Source organism: Pristis pectinata, chromosome 8 (genome assembly GCF_009764475.1).
Source record: "Pristis pectinata isolate sPriPec2 chromosome 8, sPriPec2.1.pri, whole genome shotgun sequence".
Classification (NCBI taxonomy): Eukaryota; Metazoa; Chordata; class Chondrichthyes; order Rhinopristiformes; family Pristidae; genus Pristis; species Pristis pectinata.
The window spans coordinates 67,126,429-67,148,196 of NC_067412.1; the positions used below are offsets into that span (position 1 = coordinate 67,126,429).

Below are 21,768 nucleotides of genomic sequence, written 5' to 3' on the forward strand. Positions count from 1 at the left end.
AACTCTGCATATACTTCTTGTTGCTATTTCTAGGATAGGATTTCATGTGAGAGTTCTGCCTTCAAGAAATGGGACACTCATTTAACTTTGGCTCATAGAGTGGAACCGGGAACAGTTTAACTGCTGCTTGTGGTATCTCAGCTTTCAGGAAACCATGCACTCCTCTACCACCCTCTATCACTGAATGGTGAGATGCCTGTGACTGAGTGATGTCCCAGCCTTTCCAAAGGCTTCTGGTTCCCAAGAGGAACAGTTGACTTCACACAGACCCTCAAGGAAACCTTCAGCCTTTCTGGAGCGCTCCAATCGGTAGAGTGACTTGCAGATCACTGAACTGGTCTCCTTCCAATCTCTGGCTGGCTGGTGAAACCAGCCCCTCATCGCACCATGCTGTAGGTGAGCAAGGGGAGGTGGAATCTCCCACTTACTGTGTCAGCAGGCAGCCTGGGCCATTCATTGATTATAGCTCCACCAAGATGTTTTGGTGCAACCAGATGACTGAATGGTGAGATGCCTGTGACTGAGTGATGTCCCAGCCTTTCCCAAGGCCTCTGGCACAGATCAGGATTCCTGGGGTAGTGGAGGAGTGACTTTGATTAACAACTATGCACTGCCTGTGTGGAGTTTGTACATTCTTTCTGTGACCTTGTGGATCTCCTCCAGGTGCTCCAAATTCCTCCCACATCCTAAAGTTGCCAGTGAATAGGATAGGTGAGCACTAAAAATTGCTCCTACTGTGTAGGTGAGTAGAATCTGGGGGGAGTTGATGAGAATGTGGGAAGAATAGGTTAAACAGGGAAAATTACTGGTGAAATGGGATGGCTTTGTGGGCTGGCCTGAACTCAATGGGCCAAAATAGTTTCCTTTGTTGCAAGGAAATCTAAATATAATTATTTGTTTAAAATACCAGCCCACAAAGCAGTATTTTAGCCAAACAATAAAAGACCCATTTTTTAATATTTTTCCATTTTTTTGTGTGGCTACAAACTCTCGGGGGACCCATTGGCAGACATCCAATTGGACGATCCAGCCCATTCTCAAAACCTCTCTGCCTTTCCACCTCTCTTCTTTACACTTACTGCTTTTACTATTACTCCTATAATTCCTTATTTGGCTCAGAGTCAACTTTTTATCCAATTGCACTTGAGTGAAATGTCATGGGATGTTTAACTACATTAGTGGCGTCATATATAGACATGCTGTTGTATTAAATAAATTGGAGACAGGCTGTGAAACAGCAAATTATATATCATTTGTTGGTTGAAGTAAGATTGAAGCAAGGAATCCTGTTTTGTTCCATATTCATTTAGTTACAAAGTACTCAATTGTTCTTTATTTTCATTAATAGTGTATATTAATCAGTGGGGCCTTTGGTCAATAAGGCTCTGTTTGACAACATGTAAATGAACCAGGCTTTGACTGGTCAATAGGGGATACAGGAATGTATGGTAACCTATCCAACTTCCTAAAAGTGCTTTTTATTTCTCTTCCATTGTTAAAGTTCTGCCTTAGGGAGTCTCAGTTTTCTTCTCCCTGCCAAGCAATTCAGCAACTCTGAACCCATTAAGAATTCAATTTAAACCATTGTTAACCAAGCTTGGGAAGGTTTCTATTTTTTTTTGAGCATTCTTCTCCCAGGAATGGCCATCATTGAGCACTCCTGCGTCAAAAAACTCTTCATAGGGTAGGCTGGGACTGGGACTCCACTTGCCTTTGATCCATTAGCCACAAACCCCCACCAACAACCTGATCTCATTCCAGGCACCACTTCTGCCCCATCCCCCTAAAATCAGCTGAGATTCAAGACCACACCCTGATTGGCTGAGACCCATGAGGGAGAATGCCACCACCACCCATCCTCACCAACTTAGGCCCAATCTTGGTTGTAGACCACCCAGTAGGCCTTTTTATCTTGCATGGTCAAAGCTAGGCCTAAGATTTCTCTCCCCACCAACCTCCTGGCCTAGCTCCTAGATAGCACATGAGAATATGCAATGCCTTTTGGCCTCTGGTGATATGAAGTTTTCCGTGATGGCTGCAGGAGTGAAATGGCTGCTCTAGAATTCTTAGAGACTTGAATTGAGCTTCATTTTTTAGCTCTGTGGGACCACAAACTACTGGACTACCGCACTATCTTCTTCCACTCTGCATCCCACCTGAAGTCTCTTTACATTTTCACTCTCTAATTTATTCTTCCCCAGTACTTCAATAATGTTGAACTCCTCAACTTCCTCATTCTTTCCTATAAAATGCAAGCTCTTAAAGCTCCTCAAGCTTCAACTAATTAATACATTCACTTTTCCTTAATGTGCTTCTTCATTAGTGAGTCAGAAATCAGAATTGCAATCAACCATTGTGTATTCAGTTTATGTTCTGATTATTATTCTGTGTGCTACCCTTCCGAGTAAGTGCAGATTTCAGTACTTACAGTATATTTGGCTTTCTGGTTGTTATATTGCTTATCAGGGAAGATGTTTTTATTTCATTAATCACAGGGTAGAAATAATAGAACAAGTTATTTCAAACTTGCTATGTGTGCTTTAATGTTCTGACATAGTTTTTAAGAACCAATACCAATACCAAAAAGTCACTGGGAACTAGTGTTTTTTTTCTAATGACTATGTTTCATTGATGACAACCTGGCTGATCACACTGAAATGGTTAAACTACATATTAGTTGCACAACTTCAGCTGTGATCCCTAATGCAGTGTAGATGTGGCAGTGAGAAAGGATTCACAACAGTATAGGCAAGATGGAAAACTTGATAGAGGGGTAAGTTGGAGTGTGGAGTGGGGGCAAGGGGAAGGGGAGAAAACATTGGAGATAGAATGGACACATTAGAGCTTGAAAACATGAGCACCAATCTGCCCAAGGCGGACATTTCTTACAATATCAAGCTCAATAATCCTACAGTGCCTTTATCACAATCATTGAAAATGTAAGCCAAATAGCCCCAATAGAGAAATACATGGCATGATTTAGTATTCAGAAGTACAAATGGTGAGACCACAACGTATATATACAGTTCATTTAATGTTTGCTCAGGCATTACAGGTTTTTGTTTGTGTTGTGGTATGCCTTTGTGTTTAATATAACTAATTTAAGTGCTTATTCATTTATCTCAAGCAAGAAGATTAACTCAGAGATGAACTTTGCTATTGGGCAACATAATGTACTGATTAGTGAAGGCACTGGTTTGTTTCCTGATGAACTTTTTTGTGAAGAGGAAAACAGCTATCCTCAGTGCTCCTGTGCTTAAGGAGCCCTCTGTTAGGATTCCTTCTGTTCATTGTTACTAGTTGACAACTCTGAAAACGGCATACGTGTGGACAAAGTGTGACGATGCAACTGAGCTCAATGGTAATACCCGACCACAGTCCTCAATGCCTGTATTTGATACCACATCAATATTTGTCCTCTAGAAGCACACTTGAAGAAGGGGACTTGTTCAAAGCATTGGAGAATTGCCCAGGCCTGTGGACCAGTATCAATTGGATTCCTCAGCAAGGACAACTGGGGAGGTGCATATTTGTGAAAAGACTTAAAACAAAGGTCATAGATTTTATTATGATGAAAATATATGATGTTTTATTTGGGGTGTACAGGATCTTCAGATTTACTGTAAATTCCTTCCTTTATCTCAGTCCCTGCCCGAAAAATGCTGAGTTGCAGTTCATTTAGTGCATAGTTCAGATATCATAGGTCTCTTTGTGCTGTGATTGCATCTTGCCTTTTTGTAAGCCTAATTAAAATGTTTATTCATTTTTATCAGGCAACGTAATCAAGTTTAATGTGAACTTTGCTACTTAGAGTTAAAATGCGCTGACCCATGAATTCTTACAATAATTTAGCTAGGCTAGGTGCTATGAACTTTGTACTGCTAATGCACCTTCTTAACCATTGGTTAGTTTCTCAGAAGTAATTTTGTAGTCAGCAGCTACTAAGGTATTTACAACAGTGAGATAAGGGCCATGATGTGGAGTCAGCAACTGGATGTGTACTTAACATTGTTTCAGCTCAATAACACTCAAGGCAGGGGACTTTTGCAGTTCCTAGCAGCTCCCATTGCATGTTTAAGCATAACAATCAATATTGTGCAATAGAAAAAGCACTGCAGAATATCTGTTTCACATTTAGGGAGGGGATAGATTTTGTTCAGTTTCATTATGTTGTATTGTGTTGCCTGCGTCCCCTTGATTTTCATTATTGTAGGGTTCCTTTCCATTGCTCTGTCTTAATGTACAACAACTAATTAAAATAAAAACATAACTAAATGGCTGTGGTCAAGGCCGCTGCTTCAAGGTAACATCCCTGGGCCCCGTCCATTGTCTCTAAATTGTCAATCTGTTTGTCCAACATGCCTCGCTGGCTGAACAGAAATTAAAATATTAGGATCTATGTTCCCTAGTCATCAACCTCCATCTGTGTCCCAGGGACTGACTGAAACTGAACAGAGGTTACAAATCTTGTTGTTGTGCTTGATACTAAAAATGAGCATCGTAATGCAGATCCACAACTTTATCAAGATCTCGTGTTTCCAAATCTATAACAGCACTCAACTCTACTCCTGCAGCTTCTGCTGACATCCTCATCCATGCTTTTGTTGTGAGTATTTCAATGTACCTATGGCCACTTGTCCTTCCTTCCATAAACTTTCAAAACCCAACTGCCCACAATGTAACTCAGAACAGGCCCCATTCATCCATCATCCTTGTACTTACTACCTGCACTCGCTCTCAGTTAAGCAACATCTCAAATTCAAAATTCTCGTTCTTGTTTTAACATCTTCCACGAACTTGCGTCTCCATATCTCTGCAATTTGCCCCAGCCAAAACTCTCCAAGATATCTGTGTTCCCCCAGTTCTGGCCTCCTGATCTTTCCCAAGTTTAATTCTGTCATTATTGAGATACCAAAATCCCCAGCATGAGAATTCCAATCCTTACCCTCTCTACCTCTCATTCTCCTTCCAAATGGTACTCAAATCTTACTTCTTTGAGCAAGCATTTAACCATTTTTCTGAATGTCTTCTTTTGTGATGTGGTTTCAAATTAAGCGTAGTAACAGTCTTGTGAAGTACCTTGGAATATTTTACAACGTAAAAAAATGATATAATTACAAATGGGCTAATGTTTTTGCATTAAATTCCTTTTTATTAAAAAATTCCTTCTGAGTATTTCAGGATCACATTCCTCAGTTTAATTTCTTTCCCTATTATATATTGCTTTCACTTATGATATATTCACTTTCACCCCAGATCATCTGCTCACTATAATTCAGCACCAGCTAAGTTGTTCATGGAATTTAGATAGTTAATATCAGAAAGTTGAATTGCCGACAGGAAAGAAAAATAACTGCCTTCAGGATTCAACCTTGTGTAGAACCAAGGACCCACTGTAAAATTAAGGTTCATAGGAGACAAAAAATTTGAATTTTACCTGAATTTTACTGGAATTTCACAGTAATGGTTGCAGCACCAGCACAGACTAAAGGAGCTTCTCAGGGCAGTATCCAAGTATTTAATAAATCATATGTGATGCTGGGCTTTCTAAATAGAGGCACTGTAGGTTGAGTTTCCCCTTACTGATGTCCTGTGATAATCCAGTAACCAGAAGCATAACTAGACTAGTCACAGCAACATCATGATCAGATGTGCAGGATGCACTACAACAATCAGTTCTCAAACTCTTTTCTCAATTTAAAAGTCACAAATGTGTATGAAACATTCAGCAGTTCTCTGGAGAGGTGCAGCTGTAGTGACAGATCATCACCAATGAGGGTTGACCTTACTTGATGCTACTGCAAAAGGTCTCCGCTTCCATCACCTTTCCCATCAACTTCGCTCTGGCTGTAACATGTCTGACCTACCAGATTCACTCACCCCACATTTTGAACAGTGGCTAACAGTAAATTGGTAATTTTGCATCATGTTATTCTGAAGTTCAATGTACCTTTCTGACATTGCTTTTCTGGTAGTATAAGGTTATCAATGATGTTATTAATGTCAAAGATAATTTCACGCTGGGGGTTTTGGGATTTGAACCTCCATGTAGAAGACCTTTTGTAAATGAATGCCAAAGCTGGAACTGGAACACCAACTATTAAATAAAGGAAGAAAAAATCTATAATATTTCTAAAGCCGGAAAAATGAAGTAACGTTAATATTATCTACAATGTAAGGAAAATGCAGCCTATTCTTCCAGTATATTTTAATACATACTAAAATTGATTGGAAAAATACTTTATCTAACCCAGTATAATTATGAAATGCGTACTGAAGTCTCTGTTTGTGGTTGCTGGAAAGCTGAAAGGTCTTTCACTGCGTGGGTATTATGGACAATACTCTCCCATTGAACATGGCTGTCTGGTTAGTGAAACAGATATATAAAGGAGAAAGTGCTGAGAACATAATGGTCTAAACAGAATTTGTATCAATAGCTCTGAAGTATGTCCAATCTAGTCCAGATCACATAAACCCTTCAAATACAACAACACATGGAGAATTAGTAACTGTGTTAAATACTGTTGAAGTTAGGAGATGATTATAAAATTTGTCATCCTCACTAACAAAGGTTGTACAGTTTTGTGCCTTACCACAGGAAATACAATCCTGAAGAATGATCAGTTTCTACTGATGATATAAGTGAGAAGGTTAGGTATGTACTTTTACAGGAGAATGAATAACTAGAACAGTTGTCATTCACTCGTGATGTCCGGATTCAGTGCTAGCACAAACTGAAAAGATCTGTCCTCTCAGATGGCTATTGTTGAGTAAGCCTTAAATTGCCAAAATGTTCATAATTACTGCATCTTGGCACTAACCTGGCAATTTCACAAAGGCAGAAGACAAAAACAAAATTGCACTACTGCAGTATGAGATGCACTGCTTGCGCAGAGGATGGTGCATACAGGGTAGAAAGCTGTGAGAATGATACTGGGGCTTTAGTAAAGAAAAAGCACAGTCTAGGTAGATGCACCATTTTGAGAGGAAACATCAGATGTAGGTTTCAGAAAGCAAGTAGTTAGTTCCAGTCATCGTGGGATGTAAAGGTTCTCTTTATCATTCCTGATGTCATTTGACTGAATAATGAACACATGCCAGTAATTGCCATAATAACCAAAGAAAATTATATTGTTTACCCCATTCGAACAACAGGGCTCCATAACATACGTTAGCAATCAAGAATATAAGAGAACATTCACTGAATTCTGGAGCTATCTTTACCTTTTTCCACTTCTTGCCTCTCCTTGTCTATTCTTAGTCTCCTTATGGTCACTGATAGTCCTCTCATTTCTCATTCTAATGACCACAGTGAGAATAATCAGAATATCCAGGACAAGAACCAACTTTGCTTCATTCAATGTCCAAACATGCACATTCATAGGGAGAGGGAAGCTGGGTTGACTATTTACTCAGGTTAAGGTGACCATTGATAATACTGAGCATTTTTATCCGTCTAGCTGTTCAAGGAGTATGACGATCAGGAGTAAATGAGGATTATTTGAAATCATGTACCAGGGCTTTACACTATTAATTATTTCAGGTAAATAGACTGTGTGTTGCCATTAATATCAATTAAGCGCCCTGTGGATTCTGCATGTTGAAGCGGAGTTTTTCTTCCTCCATGCTGGCAGAGTGCTGTCATGTTAGATTGCTATTTAATACTGCAGTAAACCTTTAAACCATGTTTTAACTGAGAGTTTCAGCGTATCCTAGTTTGCAATGCAGTCAACTCCATGTAGGATAATGGCTACAAAGTTGCAGTCAGCAATGTTAGAGAGTAAACTAGCCTCTAGCTTAAGTTCTTTAGCTGAAATTACAAAATTGGAATGTTGATAATGATTTTGATAATTGAAACCATTGGTATGATAGGATTTTTCTTTCTAACTGTACTATTACACCAGCATCATCTTAGTCAGCTTTTCTTTCAATCATTATCACATATAGCACCACCCATATCAAGGAACAAACACCTTTCCCACAAGGTATAATAATTAAAGGTTGTTTTCCAATTGCTGAGTTATTTATTTTGTAGGAACAAATAGAAAATCAATGACTATTGCAATTGATTTTCTAGCTCTGTCCCACCAAGATGTTTCCCTCTTTCTTAAGGGCATTGATTCATTAAAATGCAGGAATATGCAACCCTCCCAACTGAATATTCTGTCATTCTGTACCTCAGCCCCATTTATCTGCCTTTAATATGTGTCCCTTGATGCTCTACCTGATACAAATCCATTGAGCTGAATCTTGAAAATTTCATTGATCTTTGACAGAGATGGTTCCAGATTCCCAATACCCCCAATGAGTGTGCGTGTATGCCTAAATCTCTGAGCTACATGTTCTAAGATTGCAGTCCCTTGTTTCAAACTCCCCCACCAGAGGAATTAATATCCAAAACCTGCAATTAATTTGGTCACACCATCTTGGATCCACTTTCCCTCACAAGTCACTGGACAAAGCAAATGGCATTCAAAGCAAAAGTAAAATACATCTACGGCGTTATATTTTGTAGTTGTATAAAATACAACTTTGGCATTAAGCCATAGCTTGGCATTGACAGTCGCAGCTGTGAAGAAACTACAGACTAGCACATGCAGCAAACTACTGCACAAGGGACTGCTTTAAAACCATAGAATGAAAGTTGTCACCTTTGTAACTGTGAATCAAAATAACAATGCACTGGACCCACATTGAGCTTTATTCACAAAGTGGGAAAACTTTAACCATCTCATTTTAAAGAATACTGTTTTCTGTGTAAGTACATCAGTATCTTATAGGTCTCATCTCTTGTGCTGTTATCCACTAGACTGTAGCAGTGAGGTCAGGCTAAGTTGTATGCAAGGTTCCTCGGAATTCATTGCTGCATGGTACCCCACTGTAGGTGCTGCATTGGTCAATGGGCTGTTGTTTGGCTACCAAAGCCTTTTTCCAGCATATATCAGAGTAAGAAGAGGAGCAGCTGTTGAACTGTCAGTGTGAGCAGCTTGGCACACGTGTGATAATGCAGCAAAGTGATGTTTTTTTAACAAATGACATCTTTTTGGTTCTTTTCAGTTCTTTGAGAAGATCGACATTACAATGGCCTCAAACATCAGCTACATTCTGAGTAATGGAGTACACAATAAAGAGGTTTTTACATTTCACTGAAGACTTTATCACAAATCATGAGTGGTTTACCTGACAGTACCTGGTATTTTGGATTGTTCAGTCTGCACAGCTCGATTAGTCTGTGGTTTCACAAACTCCTCAGAATTAGTTGATCCCAGAAAGGCAGCAGGTAGGGCATGAAAATTGAGTTTGGCACCCTTAGTTTAATGAGGGGGAATTTATCCAAGGGGAGGGGCTAATTTTAATCCAACCCCACCAATAGGAAGACTGATGAGATCACAACAGGTAAGATAAGATAAAATAAGATTTCTTTATTAGTCACATGTACATCGAAGCACACAGTGAAATGCATCTTTGCGTAGAATGTTCTGGGGCCAGCCCTCAAGTGTCGCCACACTTCCAGCACCAACACAGCATACCCACAACTTCCTAACCCGTACGCATTTTACCCCTTGTCCCATTTATTTCGATGGAATGCAAAATCAATTAGCATGTAAAATGGGTGACCGATCCAATTCCCAAAACTTCCAATGATGCAGGTTAGGTCAAGATTACTGCCGTGGATTCTGCTCCAGTCTCCGTTTAGTGACCGTTGCTGAAAACCGGAACAAAAAGTTCATGCTAAGTGAGGCTGAGGATAGACTATGCTGAAGACACCCATGGAAGAAAAAATGCCTGCTGGCACATTCTGTCCAGGCTTACACAAGGGGACCAGGCATGAAATTGGAGGGCAATCTGAGCCTATATAACATCCAAAGGTGAGTCTGTGCTTTCAGGAAAAGGAGAAGAAAAAAATTATCTGCACCACTTATGGTGGTGAATTGCTGATCATCACCTATGATGGGTTTATGTGGGAGGGATTTATGCTGACCTTACTGGTAGTGCAATAGATGGCTCATTAGCTGCTGGAACCACTTTGTGTCTCTTCTCAGGAGCCTGGAGAGACTTACTTGCTAAAGAGAGTTGATGCAGTAGCTGTTTCAAACCCAGAGTCTGGATGGTGCAAAGGTGCCCTTTACTGACCTCTTGATGCAGGCTATCAGACTGTCATGTAAACCACAGGCAACAAACCAAATCCAAATCAAAAATATTCTTACACTCTAATGGAATTTGATTGTGATTAGCTTGCAATGTTACTGTTACTGGGACACAAATTCAGAGAAGAAATTTGAATCAAACTTTACAGTGGTGGCTTGATAATCAGACCTTATTTGAGGATGGCTGCTCATGATGCCCATGAAAAGCAAGCTCTTCCCTCTGACAAACACAAAACTCTGAAAGATACAAGATTTTGATTAAATAGCTTAACTAATTATTTCCACTAGCAAGTAAAAGAGGAATCTTTCACAACTGTTCTTAAATACCCATTGGTTTATTGGGTAAATGCACAGCCAAGTAAGTAACTTATCTCTAATACTGGACAGGTCCCAGTTCAAACAAAACTGGTTCATCCCAGCTGTAGAAGCCACTAGAGTTCTCCAATTGGCCTCAGAGCCTCTTGGGTGGTATTGGAAGTAATTGGATGGTTTGGGGTCAGAGGGGTGGGGAGGGGATTGTGGGAGGTAGAAAGGAGTGTAGAATCAGCCATTGATTGAACCCTACTACACATTTTTATGTACACTAATGGAGTTTGGAATTACTTCCAACCCTTTCAACTCTTCCCAGGTGTAGTAACCCATTGACAACGTATGAAACATAGCTACATTAATATCCACATAATAATCCCAGCACGTATCAAGAAAATGAAAAGAAGAAAGAAAAATAGGATTTTGTAAAATCAGTCATCTGATATTTGTGGAAAGAAGCTAAAATTTCTTCATCAGAATATTCAGTTTAAACCTGAAAACTCATTGTGGTTGTTTAATGAATGTCAGACTTCAGTACTGGGGCTTCATTCAGAGATGGTCAGAGTAACAAGCCACCCTGTAGTTAACATGTAAATGATAATCTGCATGAAGCTCTGATTTTGACGGCTGCACTAGATGATGGACTTATGGTCTGGGAAGCATAGGGGGTTGTAACAGTGACCTTGACCCTTTGGATTGCCTTAACAGGACATTTGCTGAATTTTCATTATGTGACATCTAAAAAATCCAACAGAAAACAACTGAATTTACTCCTAGTTTATAAAAATCCACATTGCACTAGTCTAAAGTGTAAGCAGGGGCGATTACTTCCTGAAGATACAGCAATCTGAAGCTACAAGTGAATGTTTGGCTCTAATGCGCAGCACTGCTGCATTATTACATGCTATTTGCAGTATTTTATACAACATACTAAATACAAAATTAGAATGTTTCCATATGAACCTGATACTAGAAGCAAAAGCTTCACATTGTTGATATTCAGTTGTCTTTTATATCAGTGGAAGCACTTTACTATGTAAAATAAATGTGTTAACACTGCTGTAATGCAGAAGACGAATGAGTGTCACTTGAATACGCACAGTTTCTCCACTACTATCCTCAACATTTATTTCTGAAGTTTGATGTGTCTTGAATTGTTCCCTTTTTGTAATCTTTGTTTGGAAACAGTGGCTTCAAAATTGTATTGGGCTATGATTGGTGTTCTTTGAGATTCAGGTTACCTCACAGGGAAGATCTACAGGAAAGGGGGAAGAGAACCTTCAACTCTACTTGCCTGCTTTTCCAGAGTAATTTCCAGAACTAGGAGTGATTCCCCTGAATCACTGCACCTGTCCAGTGTGGATTGACCTCAGCCCATCTATAAAATCAAATCAGGTTGAACCTTTTTTTATCAATAATGCCTGGAAAATTTTCTCAGGGTTACAGCCAATTAATAAACCATCCTCATTTGAGCAGGGCCTCCTATTGGTGTATGTACTAAAGGGCAAGTAAGTTGAAAACAGGATAAATCAAAGTTTGAAGCTGGAAACTTGTTTGTAACTCATTCAAATTCCACAGGCACTTTTTTTCTATTACTTTGAAGATTAGTAATAGCAATTATGAAGGAATAGGTTTCCACTAATGAACATACTTCTTGGGAACAGACCCACTGAATAAAAATGCTAAGCAATATAATTTTTAGTGTTGTTGCTTGGTCAGAATGAAGCCTTGAACCTATACAATTTGGTAAGAAAAATCTGTTAATAAACTTATCGTCCTATTACACATTCAAATTTATATATAAGTAAATAGAACTGATGCATTCAGGTAACAACTTGAGCCAAAAAATATAACATTCAGAGAGAGGAAATGTACGCATGAGAAAGAAATACCTTGTCGTGTTTCAATTGAATTTATCCAGGAAAAATGGGCTACCTATTTTAGGCTGTTTGACTTCATTACTTTCCTCTCTGGGAGAAAACAAGGCACCTTTTCCATGTGAGAGCCCAGTTCCGTTGTTAATTTGTCTAACTTATTTATGTCTTGTTCTTAGGGATACATGTTAACCAGCCCTGGTGCTGCCCAGGAAGTCTACAGCAATGGCAGTACCAACTCTTCCCCTTACATGAATGGTAACAGTAAAGAACACGAGACACAGAACATGAAGAAAATCCAAATGATCACCTTCCAGAAAAGTACAAATGAACCCATGGTATGTCAACTTTCTGGGAAGAAAAACAATTTATACTGCTCTCGCATAAAATGCTTCAAAATCTTACCCACACTTTTATACAGAAGGGAAATAAGACGTTCCCTTCAATTGTCACTATGCTTTCAGATTTTGTACAAAGTTATTGTGGATGCTCCAAACTGCTTGCAGTGTACTCCAGAGACAATATGTTCAGCCCCCACAACTATTCCTGCCTTAGCAGCCAATCCCAAGTCCTTTCTGTTCACCTTGGAATGCATAATAACCTGGTTGACTAAGAGCTGAGCTTCCCAATTCACATCCCATCTGTTACTATGATTATTATCTCCAGTACTAAAGTGTCATTATCTACAAATTTTACCTCATCTCCACAGCTGCTACAAATAACCTCCACTCTTTAATCACCTCCAAATTCCTGCTGCTTTTCTGGCTGAACTTCTACCCTCCACCCAAAATATTTACTTCCTGCAAATCACAATCCTGGGATTGTGAAAGGTATTTTATGTTAGTGAATTCTTCCCCTCTATTAACTCTGACTCATTCAGAACAAGACACCCATGTGCTATTCCGCTATCCCTCTTTTTGGAAGCTTCCAATGGATTATTGCTACCCAGCTCATCAATTTAAAATCCTAGCTCTTCTCTTCAATCCTTTCAATCCTCTAGACCTGAAGTTTAACCTCATGATTTGCTCTTCCAACTCTGGTTCAATTCTCTCCTCTCTTAGCTCTGGTGTTAGCGGCAAAATTTTCACAATCCTGCACAGATATTTTGGAATTTCCTCCTTAAATTCCTTCATTTTACTACAATTTCAAGATGTTCCTAAAATGTATTTCTCCATCAGTGCTTTCAACCCCTTCCCTACTCATTCCGACTATGGTTCAACTTAAGACACTCAATTGTGCTATGATAAAGGTTTGATGTAAATGGAATTGTTGCTGTTAAGATGTTCAACAAAAGATTGAGGTAGCCGTTGCCCTGTGTTGGTGAGGGCATTAGTGGGTACACAGTGAACATACATCAAAAGTATGAAGATTGGGCAGATCATCACATCAGTCAGTACATAACAATGATTGGACATCAGCACTGCTAACTAGGAGCTCAGCTCTTCACTCAGTGCCTCCCTCAATTCTGCACAGCTGAAAGTTCATCAGAAAGGAACTCCCCCAGAGGAGTAATAGCGGAAGAGGAAGGGAGGGGGCAACTTAGACACTTTCCCAGATGTCACTAAAGAACTCACTAGAGTGCAATAACAGTAACACAACCCTAATTCATCACAGTCACAAGCCCCGTTTCCTTCTTCACTAACCATCATTTGCTTGGCTCCTAAGCATAAGGAGAAGCCATCACAAATTCCAGAACAAATTTATAAATGAACACATGTCAAAAAGCTGAAAAACATCAGCAAATCAGCCTTGTACATTTTCTTAGGTCCCACTTCCGTATCCCTTTGTCTCTCTCAATATTCTTGTCCAGTTCCACCCCATGGCTTGTAACATGGCTGGTGGAAGAGAGTTGCCTTTTAGTGCACAGGAGTGCTGATCACCTTAGAGACTGGGCCTTGACAACTCTAAGTTCAGAAGGCTTGACTGCAGATCCTACTACCTTCTCATGGACAGTGGCGGTTCAGGCTGGCTGGTGTTGGGCAATAGCAAGGACACTGTCGGAGTGGCAGGTGTGAGAATTTGAACTCCATCTTGCTGAAGGAGGCCTAGCATTTGTATTCGGCAAAGCTTTGTTGTTATTCTAGTTGAAGGCTGTGAGGGTGGAATCAAGTGACAGTATACCTTCCCCATCACTATCTTAATCCCAGCCAGTCTACAACCCTTGGCATCTGATCTCAAAAAGGATAAGTTGAGATGCAGAGAATAGGGAAGTATACAGCATGGACCTATGCCATTTGCGGCTTGTAAATCAGAAGAACGTGTGGATTGAAAGGGAGGTGAGAGCCAGGAGGAAGATTGGGTATGAGCATACAATCATCTATTTTTCCAAAAAAAAATAAAAACTTTTCAAATTGGCTAAAAATATCAGCTACTAAGGAACTTCCTTAGTTCCTGTCCACAACATACTTTTACCTGGTTCATTCCTCTTGTGCAGTGCTGCTGCCTGGCTGCAGTTTAGCTGGTAGAAGAGTTTCAGCCCTGCTGTTGGCTACAGCTGTACCATAGGCCATCCTAATAACAGCAGCACTGTCTCCTCCCAGTGGCTTCAAGCAAGAAGCCACTTCTCATCCCCTCCAGTTAGATTCCTGCTGTCTCCACTTATGCTCCACATTGTGGTCCAGCCCAGATATTGCCACATTACCTCTATATCCATTATAACCCTTCCTGCAACATGGTATGGAGCGTGATGTACGGATGCACAGATGCTCACACACAGGTAGAAGCACAGGTACTCACGAACACATGCACACACAGATGTACACATATATATGTGTATGTGCAGACACATAGACATGTGCATACACACACACACACACACACACACACGTCATGCAAAAACAGTCTTTAATTTGGTCCAAATTATTATCGCTAATCTACATTTTGATGAGAGTTTGTAGATTCATGAATGTGTCATTTGGAGAGATAGTTAATTTCACTTTTTGTATCTACAGGGAATTACTCTGAAACTGAATGACAAGGGGCGCTGTGTCATTGGAAGGATTCTACATGGAGGGATGATCCATAGACAAGGTGTGAAATCCTCAAAGTCTCTGCCATTCTGTCATCCTGGTTATATTCTCACCGCATCATGAGACATTTGATTGAAACTAAAGTCTTTCAAAATTCATTCCTTTCCCTCCTTTTTTCCACTTGCTGTGTTAATTCCATGTGCACGCAGCATATGAGCATATGAACTAGGAGCAGAAGTAGGCCATTTAATAAGATGATGACTGTTTTGATTATAACATTAACTCCACATTTCAGTCCACCAACAGCAACCTTTCATCCTCTTTGCTTATCAAATAGCGAACTACTTCTGCTTCCACTCTATTTCCACTGCCCTTTGAGGAAGAGAGTTCCAAAGACTCATAACTCTCTGAGAGCTATAAGTTTCACCTTATTTTTGTCTTAAATGGGTGATCCTTATTGTTGTAGTGACCCACAACAGGTTGTCCCACAACAGAAAACATCCTCTCAACATTCAGCCCATCAAGACGCCTGTGGGCCTTATATGTTTTAATCTATTCACCTCTCACTCTTCTAAACTTCAGCAGATCCAAACCAGGGTCTACTTTTCTGGGTGTTCTATCTTCATGGTGGATCATGACACTGGTGATATCTGATATTCACCTGCAAGTGAGAAGTTAAAGCCCTGGTTACATTTTTCCTTAATCCAGGGAAAGCAAAAGACTAAATGTTACATCCTACAGGTAAAGACCACTGAAATTAGGCTTTTATGCAGTATTATTTGGTATTGAATTTAAGGTCTTCGGGATCTTTACAGTTCACTTGCTGATTGAATACACTTGCTAAAAGATTGACTCCACCAGTAAAACTACATCAAGACTCCAATGTCTGCTTGGTTTATGCCAATAAACTCAATGTTAACTTTCATTAGCGGATTGGACAAATACTTGAACAGGAGAAATATGCAAGGTTATAAGGAGAGAGCAGGGAATTTTGATTAATTAAATTGTTCTATCAGGGACAATGATCTGTATGGCCTTTTTGTTGCTGATTAGGATTATGCAGAACTGTGATTATTGCAATGTTGTGATGGGGGGAAAGTGGACGTTACAAAGATGCAGATTGGAAATTCCAGATTACAGCAGTTTTCTTTAATGAATATATGCATTTTCCAAAGTTTTGATATATTGGATAAATAATTAAATGCTGCAATAGGGATGTCAGTGGCAAGTAGCCTCTTTAACATCCTTGATACCAGTTTTAGTTTCAGCTCATCTGGCTCGCTCAAAACTGGATTCAATCCTCATCCACTGTGGTGAGAGAGAGTGTTCACCAACAGATGGACTAGCCCTGTGCATGCTGCTGAATGTAGCCTAGCACTTCTTAAAGCGATAGGAATCCTAAGACAACCTGTCTTACTGAAGTTTGGTTTCAGCACTGATGCTCTCCCAGTAGCAGAAAGATGCATAGCTGGTCTTATTAAAGGCTGCGTTCAACTCTGCATCTTTTGAAGTGACAGGTGGTGCCCTCTTCGCACCTCAGTGAAAATTGGAATCTGCCTTTGCTCCTACAGTGACAGGAGAATCCAGGCATCACTGGCTTTCTCAGTTCTCAAGTATGTTCCCATGGCCCAGTGAAGTTCAAATTGTGTTTCTTTTCTTGATTTACAGGCACACTCCATGTTGGTGATGAAATTCTAGAAATAAATGGTAAAAGTGCTGCAAATCAAACAGTGGAACAACTGCAGTTGCTGCTGGTAAGTACGGAGCTCTACGGAGTCCAGTCCCGTTCATAAGAAGCCCTTAAACATTACTTCTTACATTACAGACTGATGAGTGAAAGTCTCTTTTATCTTTTTAGCCTAATAGTTATAGGTGAATTGAATTTGGGCAAACACAACCAAGATTCTGGAGAGCCTGGACAAACATAGCATTCATTCGTATGTATTTCCCTAGCAGATATCACAACATGGCGAACAGTAGCTCAACTTTTCTTCTCCCTGACCCTAAATGACATCATCTAGGACAACGCAACCCATTCAAATGGAACCTCATCAATTACCCCAAGCATTCATTTCCTCCACCACTGGCATACAGCGACTGTAGTGTGTGCTGTTAACAAAATGCACTGCTGTTAATCTACCACAAGATGGACAAGGACAGTAGGTGCATGGGAACACCACTGCCTTCAGGTTCCCCTCCAAGTCATACTCTATACTAGCTTGCACTGATATCACTGCCCTTTTCATCGCTGGGTCTAAATCTTGGAACTCCTGACTCAATAGAACTTGAGGAATAACTTCACCAGAAGGACTGCAACCGCTGAAAAAGGTGGCTTCCCACTCAAGGGTAATTAAGGATGGGTAATAAATGCTGGTCTTGACAGTGAAGCCAAGATCCCCAAGAAAGAATAAAAATAAATTAACACTAATTTAGCAGTTTTCATCAGAATTCATCCTGTTAGTGACAATGCAAGTGTATATAGCCCTGATTAGTACATCTACCTAGGTAAAAAGGCCTGTATCACAACATGGGATTTGCAAATGGTTCCAACTTCTAGGCTTGGATGTGTGGAAAACTTGGTAATACATTGTTGACACACCGTGCAATCATGATGTATCTGATTTCTAAAGTAGCTTTCTTTACTCAGTTTAAGAGGAGCAATCATTTGGTTAAATTTCTTCCTGTTTAAATTACAGAAGGAAATGATGGGAACTGTCACCTTACAGGTTCAGTCCAGCTATCATAGCAACTCTCTGTCCTTCGAGGTGAGTGAGTTCATCACATGCAGACCTTAAAACCTAACCTAAAATTCCTGACTTAACCCTACCAAAAGTGATCTATCTGTATTTTATTATTAGTAAGAAACTGTATATGTCCCATTGATGAAGACCAGGAAGGTTTCAAGTTTGATTACTCCCTTTTGTTGAGCTAGGTGGTCTCAAACGAATGGAAAAGGAGCTATAGGATCTGGTTTTGTGTCACTATCTTCTGCTGACAGTATCAGTGCATTGTTAGTCACTCTAGCTGTCAATGATGACATGAATAATAGGCACTAGAATGACCCGTCCCAGTAAATCAGTGCTTTCAAGAATATCGAACTCCAGATCTTTCTCAAAAAGAATTAGGCCACTGCTTCTTTGCCCAGCCATAAGGACATACTTATGAAAGAAACTGGTATCCTTGCTTATCCATTTATTACTGTATGCACAACAAAGTAGATAGTTACCTTCTGTCAGTCTGTATCATTCCTCCAGCTTATTGGAAGCAGGGATAAAATTCTAATGGTGCAGTGCTCCCTTTAATATGTCATCCAGGAGGTTACTCTCTACATGTAAACTAGATAGTGTTTGCCAGCGAATGGTTTGCAAATGCAGGGCATCCTAATTGAGCCTAATATTGTGTGCTCATACATACATCTAAGATACATCTAAGCTATGTCATCAGATAAATGATTCAAAAACAACCATGCTTGCTCATTTATTTCCTGTAAGCTAAGTACACTGTATCACTCTCTCTTCTTGGGCTAGAGCGACACAAAACTGTACAAACCAGGAAAAAGACTGACATCTTCCTGATCTATAAAGTTTCACTACAACATCGTGTAACAGGATTATCATCCAATCCACTTAACTCTCTGAGAAATGGCAATATACGGTAACATGAATTTGTTGCTGACTGAGTGTTCCTCACTGGTTTTTGCTTCACAAGTCATTTGTTTTAATCAGCCACCACTAAGAAAGGTGAATATTGTCTCAAATCCTTTTCTCCCTTTCTCTCCATTTCACTTGTTGGTCTCTAAACCACATTGACAATGCCATATATCACATACTGCTTTTACGATTGCTCTGGGTTCTATTAAAGTAGATTTAAGCCTTCACAGATCCCTGTTAAATGTTCATTTTCAATGTTTAGAATAACCCTTTTACCAGCTTACAGTTATGTGTGGACCATTTTGTGAATAACGGCTCAGATTTTGCTGCCATAATTGCAGGTATCAGGATAAATGAACAGTCAATGTCTGTGCATGCACAGTCAAAAGCAGAAATCTAGAGAATGCCGTCAGCAGAGATAACCTCCTCCTTTATATGGTGGGCTGCTGGAGATATTCCCATAGACTCAACCTGTAAATCACAGCGATTGTATGAATGTGGAGTAATTACCCATTAATTCCACATTTTAAAAAATGGATAATAAGGGAGATTTTAGTGATCTAATTGGCAATAATTGCAAGGGAAGAACTTCTGGTTTTGAAAAATTAACTACTAAATATGTTTCCTCAGAAGAAAGTTAATGTTGAAAATATAGTTTTCCATCCTTTTATATCTCTCTCGTAAACCAGCTGCTTTTCCTAATCTTTATTTAATTTCTTGCACGTGATTTAAGTGTGAATTATGTTTCCTGTTTTTCACCTCCTCATTTATAGTTTGCGATTTCTTTCATCTGATTGGTCAACAAGCCAGGCTACTGTTGTGACTATTCACTGACACTAGCAATCTTCAATATGGCTGAAATCTCTGTAAATAAGCTTGTAAAACTCTATTTGCAACTGTATGTGAGGTGAACAATAGAAATTGGTTCTTCACCATTAACAGTAAAATTTGGGCTCAAGTGAATGACAATCAGCAGTAAGTTATTATAGCTGAGGAGATTTTTGCCTACCTTGGTCTCCACATATGGGTCAGAGAGTAAATCAATTCAATACTGTTGCTTAATTTGGAAGTGTAAAAATCTAATAATAAATAATAATACAATTAATATTATGATGATTTTATCCCTCCAATTTTCTTAGCACCTTAAGACCTTTGTGATAAAGTACATTCCTTGAATATTTGTTAGACACTGCCACATAACCCCAGTGACTTTTCCTGATGTGTTCACCAAGACTCATAATTTAACCAATCGGATTATTATGGCAGAGCTCTATATTATCCTCATTTAACATGATGTACCTTCTAATAGAAATCACCACCAGTCTGTTACCCAAGGAATGTTGAACTTATTTGCATGTGCTCTCCTCTTGGGATCAACTAAATAAACACAAACTGAGGACCGAACCCACTCTTTACTGATCTGTGGGGCTCAGGTCCACAGAGGGTACTTCAAATCATGGAGCTATTTGGAATAATACTAAGGACTTTTATTTACAGTCTTCTAAAAATAAAGAGTATTTCCAGGATCAGCACTGGTTTGATGTACATGGGATCTTCACTGAGGATAGAGGCTAATTAATAATTTTATCTTTTCTTTTCAGATGTACATGAGAGCTCAGTTTGATTATGATCCAAAGAAGGATGATCTGATCCCCTGCAAGGAAGCTGGATTAAGATTTGAGACTGGTGACATCATCAAGATCATCAGTAAGGATGATCCTAACTGGTGGCAAGGCACTCTGGAAAATACAGGCAAAACAACTGGACTAATTCCCTCACCTGAACTGCAGGAATGGTACGCTTTGTTCCTACTAAGCTATAAACGAAAATAACAAGTAGGTGGGAGGATAGTGATAGAAATGGAAAAAGCATCTTTAAAGAGGCAGGTATCTCCTCGTAATTTATTTTTCTCTCATCTTTAATTCTCTTTTTCTCTTCCTTGTCACTTTCTGAACTTCCATATCTGCCTGTGCTTTTTCACCCCTTGCATTTATCTCACACATTCTTTTCCTGTATCATCATTGAAATCTCTACAGCGCAGAAGCCCACTGAGTCTATGCCAGTTCACTGTCGAGCAATCTATTCTACTTTCTCCACTCTTCCTTAATGTCCCTGTAAATTATTTGCCCCCAGGCCCATCCATCGCCTTTTTGAAAGCCCTTACTGAATCTGCTTCCACCATCCTTAGAGGCATAGGTCCAAGTCACCACCACTCTGCATAAAAAAATCTCCGATCTCCTTCTCTGTGTTTTGCTCTTCACTTTTGATCTGTGCCTTGTAGTCCATATTAACTGGAACACTTTCCTCTGCTTACCATATCTAAAGCCATCCTGAGCTTGTACACCTCCCTCATCATTCCTCTCAACCTTCTCTGCTCTGACTAAGCACGCTTCTCCACTCTATTATGGCTGAAATCCATTACCCCAGAATCATCCTAGGTCTTTTCCTCATCCTCCCTATAACCTCCATATCCTTCCTAGAGTGTGATTGCCAGAATCAGGCATAATATTCAAGTGAAAAACACTATGATGCTGGAGGAACTCAGCAGGCCAGGCAGCATTCATGGAGAAAAGTAGGCGGTCAATGTTTCGGGTCAGCACCCTTTTTCAGGACCTGAAACACTGACCGGCTGCTTTTATATATTCAAGCCACAAAAATGCCAGGCATTGACTTCCTCTGACAATGCAGAGTCTAACCTCCAAACCTTGGCATGCAATGCCACTATCATGGCTACAAGAGCACCACAGAGATATTATCTTACGGTAATTGACTCACCTGACACCCCAAAACTTTTCCACCATTGTTATGAGACAAGTTC

At 39.7% G+C, this 21,768-nt stretch overlaps 1 protein-coding gene across 2 annotated transcripts in view; it reads left to right on the plus strand.

The window, feature by feature from the left end:
- mpp1 (MAGUK p55 scaffold protein 1) overlaps window positions 1-21,768 on the plus strand; it is a 40,916-nt gene that overhangs the window by 10,556 nt on the left and 8,592 nt on the right. Inside the window, exons 2-7 of one of the 2 annotated variants that reach the window (XM_052021124.1) lie at window positions 9,058-9,132; window positions 12,511-12,669; window positions 15,283-15,361; window positions 16,969-17,054; window positions 17,997-18,065; window positions 20,552-20,745. In XM_052021124.1, the coding sequence (XP_051877084.1) occupies window positions 9,058-9,132; window positions 12,511-12,669; window positions 15,283-15,361; window positions 16,969-17,054; window positions 17,997-18,065; window positions 20,552-20,745 (662 nt within the window). The remainder of the gene's footprint in view (window positions 1-9,057; window positions 9,133-12,510; window positions 12,670-15,282; window positions 15,362-16,968; window positions 17,055-17,996; window positions 18,066-20,551; window positions 20,746-21,768) is intronic. The other variant, XM_052021125.1, reaches the window with a different exon arrangement.